The sequence below is a fragment of the Perna viridis genome, chromosome 12 (assembly GCF_037379345.1).
Source record: "Perna viridis isolate PV_CMFRI_1.1 ecotype Kerala chromosome 12, ASM3737934v1, whole genome shotgun sequence".
Classification (NCBI taxonomy): domain Eukaryota; kingdom Metazoa; phylum Mollusca; class Bivalvia; order Mytilida; family Mytilidae; genus Perna; species Perna viridis.
The window spans coordinates 5,868,651-5,886,629 of record NC_142456.1 but is presented as its reverse complement, the minus strand read 5'-3'; the positions used below and the strand labels follow the sequence as shown (position 1 = coordinate 5,886,629).

The 17,979-nt window shown below is 33.1% G+C and overlaps 1 protein-coding gene across 2 annotated transcripts in view; it reads right to left on the bottom strand.

Moving 5' to 3' along the window:
• The window catches only part of LOC148600973 (uncharacterized), a 169,015-nt gene that overhangs the window by 72,322 nt on the left and 78,714 nt on the right, over positions 1 to 17,979 (bottom strand). For both annotated transcript variants that reach the window (XM_088555206.1, XM_088555207.1), the window contains 26 exons: positions 16,152 to 16,407; positions 15,330 to 15,676; positions 14,809 to 15,064; positions 14,284 to 14,447; positions 12,957 to 13,127; positions 12,391 to 12,606; positions 12,056 to 12,098; positions 11,528 to 11,691; positions 11,059 to 11,223; positions 10,137 to 10,392; positions 9,709 to 9,878; positions 8,601 to 8,774; positions 7,842 to 8,051; positions 7,181 to 7,387; positions 6,665 to 6,826; positions 6,155 to 6,367; positions 5,890 to 5,932; positions 5,097 to 5,263; positions 4,411 to 4,581; positions 3,738 to 3,953; positions 3,339 to 3,381; positions 2,636 to 2,955; positions 2,124 to 2,333; positions 1,583 to 1,625; positions 774 to 937; positions 386 to 559 (listed from right to left, as the gene is read on the bottom strand). In XM_088555206.1, the coding sequence (XP_088411332.1) occupies positions 386 to 559; positions 774 to 937; positions 1,583 to 1,625; positions 2,124 to 2,333; positions 2,636 to 2,955; positions 3,339 to 3,381; positions 3,738 to 3,953; positions 4,411 to 4,581; positions 5,097 to 5,263; positions 5,890 to 5,932; positions 6,155 to 6,367; positions 6,665 to 6,826; positions 7,181 to 7,387; positions 7,842 to 8,051; positions 8,601 to 8,774; positions 9,709 to 9,878; positions 10,137 to 10,392; positions 11,059 to 11,223; positions 11,528 to 11,691; positions 12,056 to 12,098; positions 12,391 to 12,606; positions 12,957 to 13,127; positions 14,284 to 14,447; positions 14,809 to 15,064; positions 15,330 to 15,676; positions 16,152 to 16,407 (4,725 nt within the window). The remainder of the gene's footprint in view (positions 1 to 385; positions 560 to 773; positions 938 to 1,582; positions 1,626 to 2,123; positions 2,334 to 2,635; positions 2,956 to 3,338; positions 3,382 to 3,737; positions 3,954 to 4,410; positions 4,582 to 5,096; positions 5,264 to 5,889; positions 5,933 to 6,154; positions 6,368 to 6,664; positions 6,827 to 7,180; positions 7,388 to 7,841; positions 8,052 to 8,600; positions 8,775 to 9,708; positions 9,879 to 10,136; positions 10,393 to 11,058; positions 11,224 to 11,527; positions 11,692 to 12,055; positions 12,099 to 12,390; positions 12,607 to 12,956; positions 13,128 to 14,283; positions 14,448 to 14,808; positions 15,065 to 15,329; positions 15,677 to 16,151; positions 16,408 to 17,979) is intronic.

The following is a 17,979-nucleotide window of genomic DNA, read 5'->3' as shown; positions in this document are numbered from 1 at the left end:
GTGGATTTTCATATAACCCATGCTCTTAGGAGATAAAAATTATATAGAATGCACTGTAGATCTCAAAATTAAGGGAGATAACTCTGTAAATCGCACTCAAATACAATAGAATCTACTGGATTTTCAGTGCGATTATCTCCTAAGCGCAGGCAGATTTGAATAAATAATTACACATTTCATAGTATAGACCCATAAAACAACTGAATTACAAAAATAAAAATATGTAGCCTTTTTTGGGGTGTATCACATTTTTCAGATTTTGCATGATTCTTACAAAGACTGCCACTTAAATAGATCAAGCATTTTAACTCTGTCAAGCTTAGTGGAACTATCAAAAACAAAAATGACTCAGTCCCAAACTAACCAAAATATTCATAATACAAACCATCTTTCCATCCACTTATGGCCCCAGAATATGGAGCGTTGTAAGGTTGACAGGCAGTATCCAGCTCGAATGGGCCAACAAAGAGAGCCTCCTTCAGCTGGGCAATGTCAACAGGGAACAGCTGGGCATTGGATGATATGTTCATTGATGTCCTCCAGGTTGCTTGAGAGAAACCTACAACAAAAAGGTTAATTCCATAATCAAGCTATATTTGTACTGCTTCATCCTCACCCCCAAAAAATTACGCAAAACTTCACAAGTTCATCAAGTTCCATTTGGGTGAAATGGCCCCAAAAAACAAAAGAAAAAAAAAAAAAGAAAAAAACATTGAATTTTCTCAATCTTTGTTTGGTGAAGGGTGGGACACGGTTAAATAGGAAATAAATACCTGGATCTCTGAAGCCTGTTTTCCATTCACACGGTTTTTTGTGTAAAACGGTACTATGGAAGACCATAGTCTCAAGCTCACAGGGTGCAGCAGACTCGTAACAGACACTAATATTCACATCAACCAAGTATTTAAAGTCACTGATCAGATCATACACTACATAACTGTGGGAGAGAAAATTACATGTGTGTATAGAACGATTGATGTCATAAGAAAATGTGGATTAAAATGGAAGGCAAAAGTTAATCGTGAAAATCAGAAATACTGTTTAAGAACTATTAAATGTTTGTGGGGTAATACTACTTTTTATTTTTCATAGTTCGGTCAAACAACAATTTTTTTCCCCAACAAAATGTAAAGTTTTTATTGAAATCTTTGTTACTCTTAGTATTAAAATTAATGAAATCAAACAACCTAAAACTTATGATTTTTTTAAAAACAAATCCTGGAAATTCATAACCATGAATAAACAGATTCTCACAGAATTCCATTAGTTTTCTTCTATTAACAACTCAGCATTTGGTTGATTGATTGCTTATGGCTTTACATCCTATGGCAGCCATAATCGAGTTGGTGTTTGGAGAAAAGCAGATAATGCTCACAGCATTTACATGGTCTGGTTTGCTTATCTTTTTCTGTACTCTGAGACTTCTGTAAGTCTGCTTTTTTTTTGTTTTGGTTTCTATATTTTGTTTGTGCTTTTCTTATACTTTGCTACATATTTTCTCTGATGTCATATTATTTTTTAACCCCTATGAAATATCTACCCCTGGGTAAAAAAATATTGTAAGAAATGTAAACGGACTTACTCCACTCTGACAACATTCTCCATGTAGAACTTGTTCAGGGTACCTGGGATATAGTTTGAAGAAATAAAGTAAAGTTTGGGTTCTTTTTACACAAATGAACTGCATATTTCAAATTTTAAACTTTTCTTAAACATAATGATTTTAATATTTGAACTTTGAACATAGAAATTATTATAAACTAGAGGTAACATATCACATTCAAAGTGTCAGCATTTTTGTAGATAAAGTGTCTGTATAATAATTGTACTTTATTGGAATCAGGTTATATATTTCTATTTCTTTAGCATATACAAACATTAATGGATCAAAGTCACAGGCAAATATTGTTCACATGAAATTCACTTCACATGATTCTTAAGTGAAATCTTCATGTGAAGTTCATGTAAAGCCTTGATTCACATAAATTTCACAAAAAGTCTGTCACAAAATTCAAATGCTTGATTCAAACAAAAGTCATGTGAAAATAATGAGAATCGTACTAGTATATTTTGCCTGTGAATGATGAAATGTCTTTTTGTTGTTATTTTTGTACAATACTCACCAAATCCTAGATCATACAGGCTGACATTATTGACAAGATGATCAATACTCAGTGACAAACTCTGGTCACATGGGTCAAGAATGACATTGATGTCAAAATTACGGTCCAGTTCTTTGGTATACACACAACACTTGACACCAGTACAACTGTCTGTGATCTGGCATGTCATGTTGTCATGGAGATCAGAAAGTTCAATGCTTAGAGGGCAACCTAGAAAATACAAGGAAGTAGGGATATGATAAGTTTTATTAGCGTAATCTTTCTGAAATGTAAAATGATTTCTGTGTAACAAACCTACTTCAAATACAGATGCTGGCGTTTTATCACAATTTCTGAATGAATCCTTGAGTACTGCGACTTTCAAAAATATGATGACTTGTATGAGAACACAGTATGTAAAATAAATATGCTAACTATGAATTCAGTGAAGCTTAAAATATAAGTATATCATGACCAACGTCTTTTGATATATGCCCCATATTCTAACCCAGCACGTTATATCTAATCCTTACCACCAGCTTGCCATCCAGAGGAGGATATAGTACATTGTGGATCCTCCATATACTTGGCTATTTTTAGGTCATTCATCAACAGCGATTTACCAAAGTCTGGTAACGGATCTGAAGGCATCAGACCTTTAAGGTTCTTCCATGATGTAAGAGAGAATCCTGGGATGGCAAACTCTCCTGTAGATGAGCAGACTGGTTTGTCTATCTTCATGTTATTGGCAACAGTTCTGACGACAGCACAGTCAGCATTGGCTTCAAGGCAAACACTCAGGGAGGCAGTGATGAGGAATGAGCCATCGATCGGTAGGTTTGTTATCATGTAACTGGAAAAGGATAAAATACTAAATGTAGAACTGTGCTTTGTCAAGATATGTTATAGTATCCGATTTTACTGCTAGAGATACCAAAAAAATTGCCATCTTTAATGTACATAAACATAGGGTATGCCTAAAAAAAGTGGATAATTTACTAAAATTTTCTAAGTCCAAGGGCCATAACTTAAGTAAAAATCATTCAACCGTAACCAAAGTTCAACTCAGTCTGTAACTCTTCATAATAAGGCTATATACCAAAAACAAACTTATTTGATAGGAGCATTACAAAAAAAGTGCAGAAAACTTGGACGGACACCTGCCATTTCCATGTCCCTTCACGACGCATCTTGGGGGACAAAAAATGTAAAATTGAAGTAAAATTTTATACTTACTCTATCTTAAACATTCCATTGATGTAGAATTTATCTTGTGTACCTGAATAAAATATGTATAGGATATATCAACATATCACCATTTATTACAATTTCTCTATCTCAATAATTAAGGGTCAAATGATTTGGCATAAATGGTCTTGATACGGTAAAATAATGACAAATCTGTGTACAATGAGAATTATTTCATACTTGTACATTCATACATGCATATAGCCATAACATGAGTAAAAACAAAATAAATATGTATAGTTCTTTAGACAGGTCAATATTTGTATGGGTAATCAGTGAAAATGTATTGTTCATTTAATGATATTGAACATGTATATTACCGATTTTATAAATTCAACTTTATTCTTATGAAAAGTTTTGCTTAAAATATATTTCAAGCACACATACCAAACTTATAGGTCAGAAGATTCTGCTCATATTCTAAATCTTCAACGCCAATAGTCAGCTTGTATTTACAGGCATCAACAGACAACTTGAACTGGAAGGAGCGACTGATGTCAGCAGTATCAGAACAGCACAGGAAACCAGTACAATCTGGTAATGTGTAGCAGGTGGTCTCGGTACCACTGAGGTATTCACCAGTTATAGTTTGGGCAGTGCATCCTGGAAAAGAAAGAAAAAGGACTCTCAATTTTTTGTTCTTGGTACCTTTCAGAGCTTACTTTACACTTGTTAAAGACCTTTTGGTGATCTCCGAAAGTATTTACTATTTAAAATTTTAGTTATTTGGTGTATTTGTTACATTTCACCATATCTGTTCTTTTTTCATCCTGAAATTCAGTGAAAAGGCATTACAGTTTCAGAATGCATTAAACAATAATCTCTATATCCCATGGATACCTCATCCTAAAATGGTCACACTAGAAAAAAGTATCATATATTATGATTTACAATGTATCCTTAACCCCATAAACCATATAGCTAAGAGTCAGATTGAAGCAAATTGTCTTATCAAAAGTACTAAACTGATTGTTTAATCCAATCCATTCAAATCCAAAAAGATCAGTATAAAAGTAAAAGTTTCATGACAAAGTTGCATTAGTGATATTAATAGACTCACCTTTGACCCAGCCATCAAATGTGTTACCGAATGGAGATGTCAACCGATTGCAAGCAGTTGACATAAGATACTGAGATACTGCTACAGTGTTGAGGGCCTCAGATACAAAGAATGATGGAAGACTGATACTTGTTATTCCATAGGTTGCCTTTAATGCAGTCAAAGAGAAAGCTGAAAATGTACAAATAAAGTTAGTAATGATGGAACAATCTCCTGTGAAGAGGGTATATTCACTATTTCAAAGCTTTACATCTCTGCCAAACTAAGTATTTATGCAAATTAGTAAAGTACAACTTAAACAGCCATGCAGATTTGTAATTAGTAGTACTCATGCCTTGTGACACACTGTATAGCACAGTCAGTTAACAGGCAGACAGATATGAAGGAACTGGTCATAGGTCTATGGAAGAGATTGATGATGAAAGTATTGTTTATTACTAAAGCAATAAAATCAATAATAATAACACACAAAAACAAAGCCACTTCATTATTTTTTGTGAACACTGATCATAGTTTTTAAATAAATATTGATCCTTAAAGTCTTTCTTGGTATGAAGAATGCAAAAAGATGCAAAAGAAGCAAAAATAAAAGTGGTAAGAAAATAACAACAAGTAAATTGATTAAAAGAAAATAACTCTTTCCAAATTATATGACATTTTTCAAACAGAAAATTGAGTTTACATACCTGGATCTGGGAAATCCCTGATAAATTCACACATTCCCTTAGGTAGCAGGGTATTGTCAAAAACAGCCACTGGTCCAACTTCACATGGACCAGAAGACTGGAAACACACACTCATGTTCAAATTCAACAGCAACACATTCTCACTCTGAAGATTTTCTACTGTAAAGCTAGTTAAAAAATAATATGATAAATATCAAAACATTTTACAATGGTATGAATGGTACTTTCTTCTACAATAAAAACTGTCTAAAACATAACACTTCTAGAAAAGCAGAGGACGCTTACCCAACCAGTGCACCTGGTCCATGCTCCCAGTTTTTAGTGGAGTCAGAGTTTTTACTTTTGTTACTTTGTATGTATGATTTTATTTACTTTATGTTCTTTGTTGTGTATGTCTGTTTTCCATGTCTGGTCTTTGTCCCTGGATTACATTCTTTTGATTACCGCTATAACCTTGGTTCCCTTGATTACTCTTTCAAACTGATGACTTGTTCAAGTTTAATAGGTTCAGAGCCCACTGAAACTGGTGTGAAAGGACAGAAAATGCCTGCTTTTGGCAGGTGTCAGATTTATTCAGGGTTCAGTTTGGACAGGTTCATATGTATTATATATTAATGATACTTATTTTAGAGAGAAAATTTTTTGTTTGAATCCTGATTTAAATCTATAACCTTTGGTATTCAAGTATTTAGTAGGAACTGGTAAATTCCTAATTCATTGTAACTCATATAAACAGAAGAAGACCTTTCATAGATTTTTTTCATGGGGGAGAGAAAGTTCAGATTATACTTACTCCATTCTTACAACTCCCTTCAGCCAAACTTGCCATAGATCTCCTGAAAATGTAAAAAAAAAAAACCATTATCACATTATTACAACTAAACATCAGCTCATTAATTTGGTAATCCTAATGTGGTCATGAAGTCAATGAAACAAGTGATATTTTTTGTGCAAATCATTTGAGTGACAAAACAGATATTTTTACATTCACTTTCAACTCAACAGGAGTCAATAGTCAGTATTTAATAAATAGAAGTTTACAATCAAATAAAAAATACCATATGCCTTCTCCAAGAGTCCAACATTGAACTTCATATTCTCAATTTGAACCTTCAGTCGACCATAACAAGGGTCTACATCCACTATGGTATGGAACTTTCTACCAAGTCTTGGGGATTCAATACAACAGTCCATAGCCAAACAGGAAGACTGCAGAGTACACTCCACTTTGTTTGTAATATCAGGGAGGGTGACTGGGCCTTCTGAGCACTCTATATAATAATAAAAATATCATAAATATGTCACTTTCAAACTTACAAATTCAGTGAATTACCTCCTTTTGCATCCCTTTGCGAAAAGTTTGAATATCATGCAGGGTTTTTGACTGTAATATCGAAATTGAGTCACTTTAAACTCACTTAATAATCTCCTTTTATCTATAAAAATAAAAAAATGATAAAGTTTGCATTAATGCCCAAATATTTTTCTTCCTAATAATCTGATACAAGTATATTTTCTTTAAAGACCCTATTGGTTGGTAAATAATTCATTTTGTTTTTAATTCTTACCATCATTCCAGCCATTAGCTGTTATATTGGCCTGCATGCAGTCATCTGCTTCAATGAACCTGACAAGGTCAAGGACTTCTTCAAGGTCATCCAAGGCATCTCCTGTGAGAGGAGCAGCATCCACATGTCCAGTAGCAGTGAACCAGGTTGGCAAATCAAACCCTTAAAATTGAAATTTAAGTTTAACTCGCACTCAACAGAAAGCAATTAGTGGTATATTTTGATTAGTGCAATTGAAAAATTCATACCAGGTTAAAAGGACAAGTACATCTTTTAAATATCAACAATTGAGGTTTGATAGAGTCATCAGATTATTTAAACATATGTTAGACTTGGAAACAATATTTGGTTGAGAAAACATGCAATCAAGAAGTAATAATTTTTACAATTCATCTCAAAAAGAATTCGAAAGACATGCACTTGCCAAATATAAAGTAACTGCAACAAAATATAAGACAAATCCCAAAAATAGTCTTCCTAAACCTAGTCATAATTTTGATATATTAGTAATGTTACCTGGTTGAGCAAAGTCCAATTGTGTTTGACATTCAATTTTAGGTAGAAGTGTGTTCTCAAACACTTTAGATGTAAAGTCACAGTTCTGGCCACTGTTCCAACATACACTGACAGTCATGTTTACGATATAGGCCCGGCTGTACATGAGATTAGCCAAGGTAAAGCTAATGTGGTATATACCACCAAGATCCAACTCGTAACTACGGGCTGAAGGAAAAGAAAAATAATGCTGCCATTGAAAGAAAAGCTCATAGAAAATTGAGCTGAATCATTGATAAATATAACATCAACAAGATAAGTTTCCTGGACTAGTCAAACCTTCACACCTTGCCACTGCTGAACATGTCTTGTTAAGATCTTGTTGGTGAATATGTTGTTCAATTCAATTTTAACATTTTGTTCTTTTTGACAAAACAACGGTCATGTATAATTTAGTGTAAACATGAAACTTGATTTATTAAATCAATTTGATAACAAAAACTTTGTGATTATTGCAATTGTAAAATTTTTGTCAATATAGCTCCATTAAATTCTAGCATGTTGCTAATTTTTGGTTTTGAACATCCAAAGACGTAACTACGACAAAAAAAGTCAATTTCCTATTGTTATGACAGCTCATTTCTTGTTTATTTTATACCTACTGAAAAACTAATATACATACTATAATCAAACTCTGACAGGGGGACTGTAAACTGGTATCCTTCTACACCCACCATAATGGTAAAGTCACATGGATTAATTGAAAGAAAAGAACTTATGTCCATGGCTGTTTCTGAGTCCCCAACACAGCATTCAACTTCAGTACATAGAGCTCCAATGTGACACACAATATTGCCATCCAGTACATTAGGGGATATACCCAGTGTGCAGTCTGTGAAGAAACAAATAACACATTATCAAACTTTTTCAAAGTCAATTATTAATGACTAAAATACTGAAATGAAAGCCAGAAATTTTTAGGTCAGATTTTATTACCTAAAAGGTGGACAGTAATACACAAAATCCTATAACAAATTACTTAGCTACTTCCATAAACAATATTCCTTTGTGAAATGGTGTAAAGAACCACAGCTTCATGTACAGTTAAATTACCTCTCTTCAAAGCATCAGACTGAAACTATTTGATACAATGTCACAGGAACTATTTGATACAATGTCACAGAAACTACTTGATACAATGTCACAGGAACTATTTGATACAATGTCACAGAAACTATGATACAATGTCACAAAAACTATTTGATACAATGTCACAGAAACTATTTGATACAATGTCAAGTATTTCAAAACACTTGCTTAAAGTTTCATCAAAACAAAAGTTGAGCTTACCACTGTCTATTAACAGATACAGATAGACCGACAATGTGATTTCACGTAAAAGAGGTATATTAATCTCCTTGAAAAAGAGCACGGCACTTACTGTTAACCCATCCATCCACAGATCCAGAAAATTTCCCAGCATTCCTATCACATCCTGGTGATTTCTTGTACAGAGCTACTTCTGTTTCTTCTAATAATTTAGCTATTTGCCATGAGTTTAATGTAGCATCATCAGCAAGTCCACGGCTCGTCTTCCAGTTTTCTATAGTGAATCCTGTGATAAAATATAAACATATTTAATGTAATTATATATTCAGAAATTATTACAATTTCTTATCATGATTCTTTTGGTACTTCAGATTAAAATGAGAGTTTGTGCACCTGGTCCATGCTCCCAGTTTTTAGTGGAGTCCGAGTTGCTCATTTGCTTTTGTTATTTTGTATGTATGATTTTATGATCTTTGTTGTGTATGTCTGTTTTCCATGTCTAGTCTTTGTCCCTGGATCACATTCTTTTGATTACCGCTATAACGTTTGTTCCCTTGATTACTCATTTAAATTTGTAAATTTGGAAACATTCGTGTTACATCATGATGAAAAATGTATGTTTGGATTATTGTAGTTGAACACCTGCATAATTTCATAAAAATGGTAAATATGGTCAATGTTAACAATCTACAATCCTTTACAGCATTTCAATAGTAACAAAATGCAAGGGTCTCACTGGCAATTCAAACAAATTTTGAAAAAAAGGGGTAAGAGGGAGGCGTTCCAGTGATTTACTTTATATTAAACCAAATTTTCAAGTACAAGGGGATGCCGGAGTTTGGGAGTTGGGCAAGTTGGATTCACCTATGGCTGTAGTTTTATAATTTCCGGTCACCTTTAGCAGGTAAATTTAGTGCTGATCTTTATTCTGGTTGAGATAATTTTCATATCAAACTTTCCCATTGGCAGAAAATTTCTAAAATTCTAGACCACTTGAATGCAATAATGTCTGATTGTATTTATTTTCATAAATTTGTTTATTGTCTCTTTGACTTGACAAGTTCCAAGTTTCCACTTTCTTCTCTACATTTTACAAAACCTACCAAAAAAGCATAAAATGCCAAATTCGAAAGTAAATAGACGGTAAAAAAATACAGTAAAGGAAAAATCTGGATTTGAAAAAGTGGAAGAAAATCATGTATGTCTCTATTGACTATTACCTGGTTTGATATATCCATAACTCCACTTTGGAAGACAATCGGCCCTTGGCAACTCAATACTATCCATGACATCCAGAGTATAATCACATGGTCCAGCAGATTCTAAACAAACCTCAAACTTCAGGGACACTCTGAATAAGTCTTGATCCTCAAGGTCATATATAGTGTACCTGTTAAAAAGAATATAGATGGTGACAAATGATTAATATTATTCAGCAGACAGACAATAAATTTTAGAAACTTTCAGAATTCTGAACAAGTTGAACTCAGTAAAGGAAGCAAATCCTGGAGAAAACCAAGATTATGTTTTGTTATGAATTTTGTAGTCGCTTTTGAAGACATCCGTAAGCATGATGTCAACAACTGATACACATTCATTCCTGTATGTATAGCAACTAAACCTATAAGCACTTATAATTAATACATACGTCAGTCTAAAAGCTCCCTTGATCCACAAGTATGCCTCTTGTCCAAAAGTCAGGTCACCAAACATGAATTTCTGCTGGAATTCTTCTAGCTGTACTTGTAAGTACTGAGCACATCCATGGAGTGAAAGAGAAAAGTCAAATGACTTCTGAAGAGCAGGAACCTTAGCACAACAGTGAACATTAGTGCAGGAGTCAGTGATGTAACAAGATGATCCAGATGGAAGGATTGGTAAGCTGCTTATGTTCATTTGACATGCTGGAAAAATATAAGATATGAATTGTTTTGAATGAGTTTATCTGTAATTTAAAGGTTACTTAATTATTTTATGGATCACATACTATGAAGGAATAATGTTTGTGGGGTACCAAGTCTCATATATTTCATGGTAAGGTCAAAGCATATTCCCATAAACAATGATAAAATTTGCAAAGTTTCGTCAGAAAGTATAAAGGTGCTCCAGCAATGCCTAAATGTAAAACACCACAATTTTGCAAACCATGAAAATACCATATATAGAGAAACTAGTCTGAATAATAAAAAAAAAACAGATGCTTTTCACAGTCCCTTCACATCAATTTAAATGTATTTTGAACCTTGGCGAATTGAAAACCTGTCTAAATTAAAGCAATTTTAAAGCACCATCACAGCATACAGAAATGTGACTGAAAGATAGTAAGTACATCTATAATATGATGAAGAACAAATTCATGTCATGATGTACAGAATTTCATTATCAATTGTTTGGAATGTAAAAAAAAAATTGCTTATCAAATTAAACTTAATGAAGACACCATGGGTATAAGACCCACAAAGATCAGCAGAATTCTAATTCTATGATTAAAAAAAAATGACTAACATGTTAATGAATATGCTTAAATTACCTCAAATTAAAATGTATGAAGAATCATGGAAACAACTTACTGTTATTCCAGTCCCCATTGACAAATGGAGCTGTGTTGACACTACACTGGGAGTCAAGTAAGTACCATGCTGTGTCAAGCTCGTCGTGGAGTCTGTCTACCTGTATAGAGGTCATATTGTCCTTGTCGATACTGTTAGCTGTAGCCCATGTGGCAACTGAAAAACCTGGCAAGATAAAATAATATCATTATTTACAGTAAAGTGAGGGAATATATAAATTATGACAAAATAGGGTACAGGGAAAGTAAACTAACAATTTCATAATCTTCAGAACACGTTAATGATAAAGAGTTTATACACAAATCTGTAGGGGCTAACTGTTTTTTTTTTATGTCAATTTATATGGAATCTAAAAAAAATTCAGCAAATGCTTCTAAAAAACTAACAACACCAACAAATATTATACCATTGCAGCATGTTATAGGGGTAAGTTTGTGTCATAGAGCATGGTATCATTAAGAATTTATACCTGTAGTCTTATATGGCATCTGAGAGGGGCAAGTTTGTTTCTTGAATCTTGCATGATCCAAAACTTTCTGTGTCCAGGCACAATCACTATACATCTCCCAGCATGATGATATCTCAAGAGACACCATGTATTCTCCCTGGCTCTCTAGATTGAAGATGTTGTATCTGTTCAAATATATATATAAGGTATTAACATGTAATTGTTCGTTCCTTGTAAATTGAAGAGTTTCTAAAATTCCATTCAATGGTATACGAGGAGTAATGAATGAAAGATGGGTACCCCCTCTGTTATCAGAAGGAAGGAAGGAAGGAAGGAAGGAAGGAAAGACAGACAGACACCCTGTCACTTTATACCCCTCGGCAAATAAAGCATAAATAAAGCTCCCTTTACTGAAGAGTTTCATTTTCAAATCTCTGTAATTAATGCTTAAATAACAAAAAAACTTCACTAAAAATGAACAACTCATCATGAAATTAAGCATCTAAGAAATCAATCCACCATAGTTTATCCCATAAAGACAAGACTCACCTTAACCTAATTACTTTGACCAAGCTGAATTCGTTCCATTTATCTGCAATAAAAAGATTGTCACTTTTAATTAATGCTCTGCACTTAATCATTTTGACACTTTATTGTTACAACCAACCAATATAGATTTAACAGCTGAAATGAACTGATGTCCATGACTTTTATAGTCAGGTACTTATAAAGTAAAAGAGCTGATGAAATATACACTTTTAATCTTAAAGCCTTATATCAACGATGCAATCAGGTTAGGGATTGTCAATACCCCTGATTTATAATCTCTCCTAATCTCCAATATAGAAAAAGTTTTAGGAATAAAGAAATAAATCCAAACATACCAAATTCAACATCTTTCAGAGGTACATGGAACTGTAATTTTTCAATACCAATGAACAATTTCTTTTCACAGTCATCTATCTCAAAGACAACTTCAAATGTTTTGGCGATAAAAGTTTCATCAAGACAGCAGCTGACACTGGCACAGTCAGACTTCAAATGACAGGTCAATGGATTGGTGGGTATGGTCTCAACAACAACACTAGATGATGCACATTCTAAAAATAAAATATTATTGAAAGGCCACTCAAATAAATTTCTTAGTTTCATGTAGGGGATAACAATCTAACAAGAATCACAATTTTTTCAGTTATGATCTGGAACTTCCTTCCAGTTTAACTACCTCAATTAGTTATACTGGAAGGCAAAAACAGAATTATCACAGCTAGAAATTTTGTTTTTCTAACCAAAACATTGTGTGAATCGTTTTTCATGAAAACATATGTAGGAAGGAGGCATTTCTGTTAATATCTGTTTATTGTAAAAAAAAAAATTTAAGGATTTTTTTTACATTGCTCACAGCCAAAAAAAGTGTAACTGTTCTTTTAAATTTTATTTTAGATTGTACCATTTTTCCATCCATCAGTGGGAGAGTCATATGGAGCTGCTGTTCTACTACACTGAGACGTTTTGAAGTAGTTTGTTAGATCAACAGTCTGTAACAATTCTGAGATGTAATATGAGGGATAGACTGCTGCTGTGATTCCTCGTTCTCTACTCCACTGCTCTTTGGAGAAATCTATAATGGAAAAACACCTTCAATGTAAAACACATCTATTAATTTGTTTAATCAATTTATCTTTCAGAAAATTCCTTGATCTTTGACCTTAAAGAAATAGTAAGAGCACAAGGTCATCACTTGTTTTGCTTGATGAGTTTTTTTTATGAAAACAGGTAAATACCGTGAGTTGTCTTTTTTCTGTAAAGTAATAATAAAATAGGATAGCAGAAATATTAAACATAGTAGATAAGTTTGGTAAGAATAAAGAACAGGATTGCTTGAGTAAATATTTTGACCCTTGGCTCCAATTATGACCTTTTGAGTTCAGTGACTTGTATATAATTTCTTAAAATCCTCATATCAGACCTTTAGTCTTGTAAATCTTACTAAACTATATTCCAAACCTAACTTAGTCATCAGAACATATATCATAGTTTCCCCTTTCCTCGTTTGTCTACCCCAGACACGACTTTTTATGAGCAACTCGGCGGGTGTTTCTAGAAAAGCAGTGCACCTGGTCCATGCTCCCAGTTTTTAGTTGCTCATTTACTTTTGTTACTTTATATGTATTATTTTAGTTACTTTATGTTCTTTGTTGTGTATGTCTGTTTTCCATGTCTGGTCTTTGTCCCTGGATTACATTCTTTTGATTACCGCTATAACCTTGGTTCCCTTGATTACCCTTCTCTTCTAAGCTTAGCAGAAAGAAACAGAAACTGCCTCTCAGTTGTCTCTGTATTCTTAAGAATAGGCTATGAAAAAATTTTGTCTATTGAAAAATAACAAATTTTCCATGAGCATATTGTTCATTGCACGAAGCGAAGTGCAATAAACAATATGCACATGGAAAATTTATGTTATTTTTCAATAGACAAAATTTTTATCATAGCCAATTCTTATAAATTAATTTTAAAACATATTTTTATCTTTAAACATGAGAAAAATAGCTCTAAATTTAACTGAATAGGAGCGTGTCAATATTTTTTTTATCCATTGAGATATAACAAAATTATTTTAACCAATCAGATTACAGTATTTATCTCAAATTGATTTATCTAAGCTTGGAATCAAAACCTTTGCAAATATGAACACCATACTAAACTTGAGGTGAGAGTTTCACTGTTAGATCACAAGGTAGTGGTAATAACAAAATGCAACTTTAACATCAACAAACCTTTGGATCTGTAAGTATCATCCCATGTGCACTTCTTCTTGGGGAACTTGACATCCTCAATAATGACCTCACTGAACTCACATGGAGCTGATGACTCAAGACAAAAATCAAATTTCAAATCCACCAAGTAAGCTTCACCACCAATGAAATTCTCTATGTTATATCTAAAATTTACAACATGCATTTTTTAAAATTCCTCACAATTTTGATCTTGAATCAGTAAATGAATTAATATCAATATTGAAAATTGAAATTGGTGCAAAATAAACATCTTTTTATTAATGACAAAACTAAAGCATAAAATACACCCTAATTCCCTCTTTTTTTGTGTGTCAAAAAGTCCCTTTACTCTGACACAAAAAATCAGATGCAATGAAAAAGTGAATGAAGACCAAAACATAGTTCAAGAATTTATGCCAGTTTGGTTGGGGTCACTGTATCAGGATAAAAACAGTGTTTTAAACGTTTGAAAGATGTATGTGATGTATCACAGGCACTTTTTATATACAAGAGCAAAAAACTCACTCCATCCTTCCAACTCCACGTAGATTAAACTTTTCTGGTGTGTTGTAGCTGTAGTCCAGTAACTTGTACTCTCTGAACATTGTCTCTACACCAACCCTGATATCCTTGTAACAGTGGTTTACATTAATGTAGAAGTTCATGGTTTTATTGGTCAGCGGTACACCAATACAACAGTCCAGTCCTGTACACGTGTCTTTGTTGATGGTACAGACTACTCCCGCTGGTAATGGTGGGATAGATACAGACAGTCCACAGTCTGAGAAAAAGACGACATTTTCTAAGTTCATTCATATAATGTACAGGTATTAACTCCCACTGTACTTCAAATTTGTAGTACTCTATTGTACAGAGAGTGAACAAAATTCTAATTTTGCCAAATTTGTGAATAAAAAAAGTAATGGAATCTGAAAATGAAAAATAAAAAAAAAACAATTTGTTAAACGATAAAAGACTATACAATCCATTTTGATGCCATACTGTTGAAGTTAAAAACTAGCAGATCAGTACAGGAAATTACTCACCATTTTTAATACCATTCATGCTTGGGATGTAAGCACTGCCATCTCTATTACATGGAGGTGCATGTAGGTATGCAGCAATGCCAGTGTCAGAGTTCAACTTAGAGGTCACTGTAGAGAGCAAAGGTTCAGTTCTTGTGACTCCATTTGATGTCAGCCAATTGGTGAAAGAGAACCCTGGGGTTGCAAAGTCAGAATTCCAGTCACATGTTTGCTTGGGAAGTATAAATTTGTCGAAGATTTCATTTTCTACAGCACATGGAGTAGTTTGTGTATCAGCCTCTCTGCAAATTTGTACCTTCATGTCAAAGAGGTAACCCTCTTCCATCTCAAGGTCACGAACAATGAACCTGTGATAATAGGTAACAAACATATTTTAAATAGAATATGGATATACATGTGAATAAAAAAAATAATTGATTCTGAATACCCAATGTACCCCCTTTAATGATTTTAGTAATAACATGGCTTTGGGATTGAATTAAATCTTGATCCATGAACATGAATTTTATTTCTTAGACCTTTTAATATAATCCTTGACTTCATACTGACCTTGGTTAACTTTGATTTTACATTGACCTTGGCTAACCTTGATGACACTTGACCATGGTTAACTTTGATCACATTTGACCTTTGTTAACCTTGATTATATATGATCTAGGTTCTCTTGATTTCAATTTGAAGCAATGGAGATGGATATATGTGTCATATATTTTTGGCCATAATTTCATAATTATGCTATTTTTTGGTGTTTTGTTTTCCCATTACAACTTTAAACAACGACAATTTCCTTTCTATATAAATAAACAACTTTACAATACTTACTCCATTCTAACATATCCAAACAACCAGACCTCAGATAACTGTCCAAACTCATAATCAAAGGTAAGTGTGTTAAATGTTAGTTTGTCAATTCCTACACTCAGTCTAAACAAACAAGGCTCCAATTTGACAAACAGTTCAAAGTTTTTGCCAATCCTTGTATCTTCAAGACAGCACTTGACAGTATTGCAGTCACTAGCGACATTACAGACCACTCCACTGGACAGAGTGGGGAGAGTTGCCATAGAGAGTCCACACCCTGAAAAACAACATGGTTTTAGATTGACTTCTAGAATGCAGATTTATTCACTCTTACAATTATGTATATGCTCATTTTGTAGAAAACAAAACAAAGCATACTAAAAATTTTTGAGAGTAAATTTACCAGAATGAGCTGAAGAGGGGTATAAAGTAACAAATCTCCAATCTGTTAATTAACCAAAAAACCTTAAAAGGCAGTTGGTTTAATCCTGGTTTGCATACATTTAATTACAGGTTTAAATAAACAAAGATTAAATTGTTGTTTTAATCATTATGGTCAGTTCTTTATTGGTCACCTTAATTGCACCTGTATTTTACCTGAAGAATTGTACTTAAAATCTTAAGATATTGTTATGAGAATATCAAAATAAACTTGATGATGTTTTAAATGAAATATTTCATTATTTAATATTTTATTTTAGTACATGTTGTCAATATTGGGATTATAGTACAAAAATACAATTATTTACATAATAAATTATGAACTTAATGAAATAAAAAAAATTAAAACTGTAAAGTTAGTTTTATAGTTTATCCTTAATTAATGTCTGTTGAAGACGGGCTGCAGTACTACCACTCATCCCCCAGCATGAAGTAGAAAACGTCTGGTTCAACGCACTACAAGACATCATCAATGCAGACAACATACCCGATACTACTACATTTACCGTCTACGTTACCGAACACTGGGTTGAGAACAACAGATTTTTATGGAACCACTACCAGACAGAAGGACCTCGCACTACAAACCATTTAGAGGGCTGGCACAACAAAATCAAGAAAAAAGTCTGACATGCTCACCCAAACATCTACGAGATAATTGACTTACTACAGACTACCCAGGCCATGACAGAAATTACAGTGATCCAGTACTCAGCAGGAGGAGCTCGTCCACCCAAAAGACCAGTTTACCGACGCATCAACACACAACTACAGCAACTCAAAGACAGATATCAGCAGCAGATTATGACTGTGACAGACTATGCAGATGCCGCTTCTCACTTACTGCATCTTAATTAGTGAACTTTTAAACGATACAAATATTGTAATATATTTCATGCTTTGTCATTTCTGATAATTTAACCTGATTTTATATTTATTTTAATGCTGCAATGGGTCTTAAATGTTGTACATGTATTCTTAGTATATGCAAATTATTTATTTTATTTGTTGTGATTCAAGCTATCTGAAAATGAATTGTCTTGTTCCTTATCTTGTGTTGTTGATTTTGTTATTAAAATATTTATTAAAAAATAATGTTTTACTTATTTTTTATAGGATTATTAGAAATGAAAGACAAATGTACACATTAAATAAAACACACAATCAATACTAAAAAAACTCAACAGAATGCCAACATATATTTTCTGCAGGTAAAAAAAAAAATATTATGCATTTCATTGTACATATTTAAAACAAACTATAGGTCTTTTTTTGATCATTTAACTATTTAATTAGTATGGTAATTAAATGTATGCAAACCAGGATGACACCAGGCAGTTTAATTAAGTTGTATTAGTAAAACTAGTGACATTCCACCCCTACAAAATTTTTTTGGAATAGCCTTAAG